The sequence below is a fragment of the Priapulus caudatus genome, unplaced genomic scaffold (genome assembly GCF_000485595.1).
Source record: "Priapulus caudatus unplaced genomic scaffold, Priapulus_caudatus-5.0.1 Scaffold28, whole genome shotgun sequence".
NCBI classification, from domain to species: domain Eukaryota; kingdom Metazoa; phylum Priapulida; class Priapulimorpha; order Priapulimorphida; family Priapulidae; genus Priapulus; species Priapulus caudatus.
Window position 1 is genome coordinate 712,415 of NW_014577089.1, and position 4,876 is coordinate 717,290.

The 4,876-nt window shown below is 43.5% G+C and overlaps 2 protein-coding genes across 2 annotated transcripts in view; one reads left to right on the forward strand and one right to left on the reverse strand.

Annotated features, from left to right (window-relative positions):
• LOC106815043 (nuclear export mediator factor NEMF-like) overlaps positions 1-365 on the reverse strand; it is a gene marked incomplete in the record, with an annotated part of 20,840 nt that extends 20,475 nt beyond the window's left edge. Inside the window, 1 exon segment of the mRNA XM_014819471.1 lies at positions 215-365. Within this exon segment, the coding sequence (XP_014674957.1) occupies positions 215-273 (59 nt within the window).
• A 646-nt stretch (positions 366-1,011) lies between these two features.
• Positions 1,012-4,876, forward strand: LOC106815150 (zinc finger protein 251-like). The gene is made up of 2 exons (XM_014819585.1): positions 1,012-1,171; positions 3,296-4,876. Exons 1-2 carry the CDS (start codon positions 1,012-1,014, stop codon positions 4,678-4,680), a joined length of 1,545 nt encoding a protein of 514 aa, XP_014675071.1. The 3' UTR covers positions 4,681-4,876.

The following is a 4,876-nucleotide window of genomic DNA, read 5'->3' on the forward strand; positions in this document are numbered from 1 at the left end:
ATGTCCTTTCTAGTTGTCTATCTATTTCTATGGCCCGAAACGCCGACAGACCGCGTAGCGCCATCTGGCGGTGGCGTTTGCAAGTTAATTTACGACGCTAAACCTGATGTTTTAATACCCACGGCTCCTACGCCGTGTAACAGTCGGAGCCTGGTCGGTTTACACCAACTGGTAACTGTATCCAACCTTCAGCTCACTTAGGATAAATACCTACCGAGAATTAAGCTCAGTGATCGATGCCCTAATGTCAAGAGTGTTAAACCTAGTCTTCATCCTCACACAGTGTATGCTACTACTAGCTACACTACTAGTAGTAGTACTACTACAAATAGTAAACGCGACCTTACGTCACCACGCAGGGAAAACACTACACGCATGGGAGAGATATAGGGGGCGCTACGATCGCACGAAAGGTAGCGAAAGGTAGAGGAAAGGCAACCTAGTTTTCATCATATTATAGTCATACTGATACCAAAGAGCCTACTTATTTATTTATTTATTTATTGTGAAATAGTGGAACGTATTATCAACCACTGTATACAATACGTGATGCAAAAAATACTTAATGCAATAATTGTATACGGCCTCTGCTATTAGAAACGAAAGAGACAGCGTTGTGAATAGAAATCCATGCTATGTGCCATTGCACGGGGTGATGTCCCCCCATGTGCTATTGCACGTGGAATCATATGTACGTTTAGGCCACGTTGCTACGGCATTATATCACAATAAAAAATATCCTTCAAAGTCCACGGGTCTATACCAAGGAGGAGGTAGTCATTATTACCATCATATACCATAATGGCATTATACATGGCACCATTGTGTACGGTATAATGGGTGCACCATACGTATATATGTGAACTAAGTGTGTGAACACATATAGACGAATAAGCAAACAACTTGATAATTTAATCAATTTTCTACACGTAAACTTTAATATATAAAACAAATCTTTCGAAATCCCGAAATCTTGTAATACAGATGGCGCTAACATTTGAATTTAACAAGATGGCGGTGTTGTCGTCTAACTCAAGTGTTGTCTCAGGGATTTCTGATACTAATGTCGCATTATCAACAGCTTTTAACAGTCTGAATTCATTTTCTGTTTGTGGAGAATGCCGACAAGAATTTACAAGTGTAGCTGAGTTTTTATATCACCAAGCAGCACGTAAGTACTACGAGTACGGAGCAGTACGACGAGTTGCTCGGCGGCTGTTTGTGTTAGTGTTAGTGTTACATAATGACATGTCAACAATAATACATGTTACACGCAGCTAGGACCTGTATACCTCCCAAAGTGATGCGTCGTCGACCGACCAATCGGAACGCTCGCAGCTCAGGCACTAAAGCTGATAAATATAAAGCTAAACCCTAAGTTAACCTAGATACAACTAGACAGAGGGCACTCACGGAGAGTGCATACCTCCGCCAATGACATAGCTCGTAGCAGCCGCTCGTTGCTGCTACTCGCTCACATGTACACGCTAATATCGATCGCGCCAACACACTAACACTGACTGGCCTGCTGCTGGCTACACGAACACACAAACGCACGAGACCGATCACATAACCTCCCCTCCAACTTCGTTGGGCGGATGTAATAATGTAACCCAACAAGAGTAGGGTTACAACGCGAGCCTATTCTTTAATTTGGAGGAGCCACTGAGTGATTCACTCAGGGCGGTTTTATGGTGCGTTTTTCAAGACTACAACTTCCAAACTGGGTTTATTCTAAACACGAACCTTTCTCTGCTATGTATCACTTACTATGTACTTACTATGTATCACAATACTCTGTATTAAACTATTATAACCTGTTACAAAATTTCGAAGTGACGAGCGGCGATACTTCGAGCGCCATTTTTGTTGACCTGTGACGTACAGATTCCCAATGCGCATAGCGTTCGGCTAACTTCGTCATGACGTTACAACTGACAGCAGGCATATCCCATGATACATTCGATCTTGGAGTCGAAGTTAGCCGAACGCGATGAAGTGAATCACTCAGGGGCTCCTCCAAAGAAAAGAATAGGCTTGTGTTGTAACCCTACTCTTGTTCGGTTACATTATTGTATCTAAACCCTAACCCTAACCCTTACCAGTAACCATCAACTCACGATAGCCAGCTTAAATAATGCAACCACAAAACATCGCATCAGCTTTAGGGCCTGAGCTGCGAGCGCTCCGATTGGTCGGGCGACGACGCGTCACTTTGGGAGGAGCTGCGAGCGCTCTGATTGGTCGAGGTATGCAGGCCCTAGCTGCGAGTATACATGTTATCATACTGTGACATCCGTTAGTGGGGCTAAATATGTGTGCCCCGTCGCTGGTGCGCACAACTATGATGTTATAATGTTAGTTGGGACTGCACACCGCATTGCTTGCATATCTACAACAGGTGAAAAAAATAAAAAAGGTGACCAGCATACATTTTGTTCCAGTCCTCACGTTACAGCCTATATTAGTATTATTACACTTTACACAGGGCTATACCACAGCGTCATAACCAAGATTTGAGAATAATGCTTACAGCATGGCTGGGAACACTGTAGTCTGTAGTGGGAATGGAGGGGCTATAGCGGTAGAGTAACATTTTGTATGCAGGTCACCGGGGATTGGCTAATTTCCAAACTCAACTGGCAAAAATGTTAAAAATTAGATTGGGTGTTGTTATTGCTTCTAAAAGGAGAGCAAATTTCATTTGTGCCAAACAAGAGTAAAGTTCTTTTAGTAACACTGTGTATTAGAATGGTCCCTGACTCTAATGTTTGAACAAGCTTTACCTGTGTGATGCTTTGCTCCCACAGTGCAGGGCTATATGAACGATAGTGCTGGGAACTCGCAGTGAATCTGCTGCATGGCAGGCTACTTTTTGTAGCCCTTTATACAATAGAAAAATATGCTAGATGGCAAGATAAGTGTCATAGGTTTAGTCTCCCATCCTCAAATCAAACTCAACTCAATGTAATTTGGCAAGATTGAGCTGTTTATCACATTAAAACAAGACCAGAAACAAGTACGCAGCCATATTTGATTTAAGCATACACAGTGCTAGTGAGTGGGCACCAGTTAGCCTGCCATACTGCAAAAAAATCAGTTCTATTTCCCAGCACTTGTTTATATAGTGTTGTAGCCGGAGCAAGGTGCTGCGTGTGTAGAGCTAGTTAAGAGCAGTACCATTGTTTTAGTTAGTTGGTACACTGAATGGATTCAACATAACATGATAGTACTACTTGTAATATAAATTCGCCTGCCCATGACTTTCTTTGTAAATTATTGCTAACAACTTCAGATAAAGTTGGGGAGCACTACAAGTGTCAGTTGTGTGAGAGGGACTTTCGGAAGGACAAAGCACTACAACGGCATTATAGAGCACGGCATCGCATTCAGCGAGCACAGGACAACGAAATATCAAATGCTGATCAGCCACAGCAGACTCATGTTGACCAGAATGATGGTTTGAACCAGGTAAAGATTTGTGTTGATGAATCGGAAGAACTACATTCTTCATTAGTGCCAATCACCACATCTAACTCGTCACTGTGTCGAATCAGAAAAGCAAACTTAAGGAAAAGACTGACGGACTCGCATGCATGCGAGCAGTGCACAAAAGTATTCAGTTACCGTTCAGCACTAAAAAAGCACTATGCGACACATACTTCTGAAAAACCATGTGTATGTGAAGAGTGTGGCAAAGCATTTAAAACAAAATCTAACCTTGGTCAGCATTTGAAAGTGCATCTAAGGAATGGCAACCAGTTCAAGTGTTCGCAGTGTGATTTCACGTCAGACAATCATGCCGCCGTGCATGCCCACAGACAGATTCATCCCGAAGGGTGCCTCATCTGTGAGATATGTGGCATGGCCTATGGTGAAAAGTCCAATTTGACAAAGCACATGAGAGTTCATGATCCGAGTCGACCGTATAGTTGCAGCTACACTGACTGTCCGTGGAAGTTCAAAACAGAAATGATGTGTCACGCTCACATAAAAGCTCACAACACGCAGGGCCAACACCGCTGCAGCTACTGTGGTTTCATGTTCAGACACAAATGCCACCTGAGGCGACACGAGCGTGTGAAACACGGCGTGGTACTCGACAGAAGGCGCGCACGCATCTCTGTTGTTACCAGCGATGTTCACAATGGCGGAGACTTGGAGGAACCGGTGAGCAAGCCTCAGGTGACGACCGATGTGGTGAATGCTGGCAACGAGAAGTTACAAGCATCCATACAGAGGGGGTTAGTTGTGAAGAATCACGTCAGTGACCAGTCAACCCTTTATGGACCCGACAGCCAACACGAGGGAGTCTCTGTTCCCATAGAGCTGATGCACGGATCCTATAGCTACATACCTGTACTGTCTCATGATCAAGAGCAGTCACATACTTATTATGTAGTGAACACTACTAGTTCTCAGCAGCAGGTGGCGCCAGTGATGCTGCACAGTGTTCATCCTCAGCTCCAAGCTCACAGTGGCCAACAACCACAACAGATCTCTCACCTAGAACAAGGACATGCAGTAGAGTATTTGCACAGAGTAGGGCCTGCTCCTGATCAACCTCCTATTGATCGCATGCAGGTGATTCCTACTGGTCACTCAAGTGACGTTGTGGGAGAGTCCCACCAAACTCTCACAGCTACCATTGCTAATGGTGAACTGTGGAAATCAAAGTAACTCGAAATTGTGATAAATACAGAAGCAGTTGTGTAGGAGCAGAGTTTATGAGTTGTCAAAACATAGGAAATTAAAGATCAGAACCAGGAAGAGATTTTACATGTTATATGTCTTGTGAGAAAAAACATTTTGTTTTCCAACAAGATGTAATAGTGTAGTGTTTACACTGTGTAAAAACGTCAGTACATTACTAATC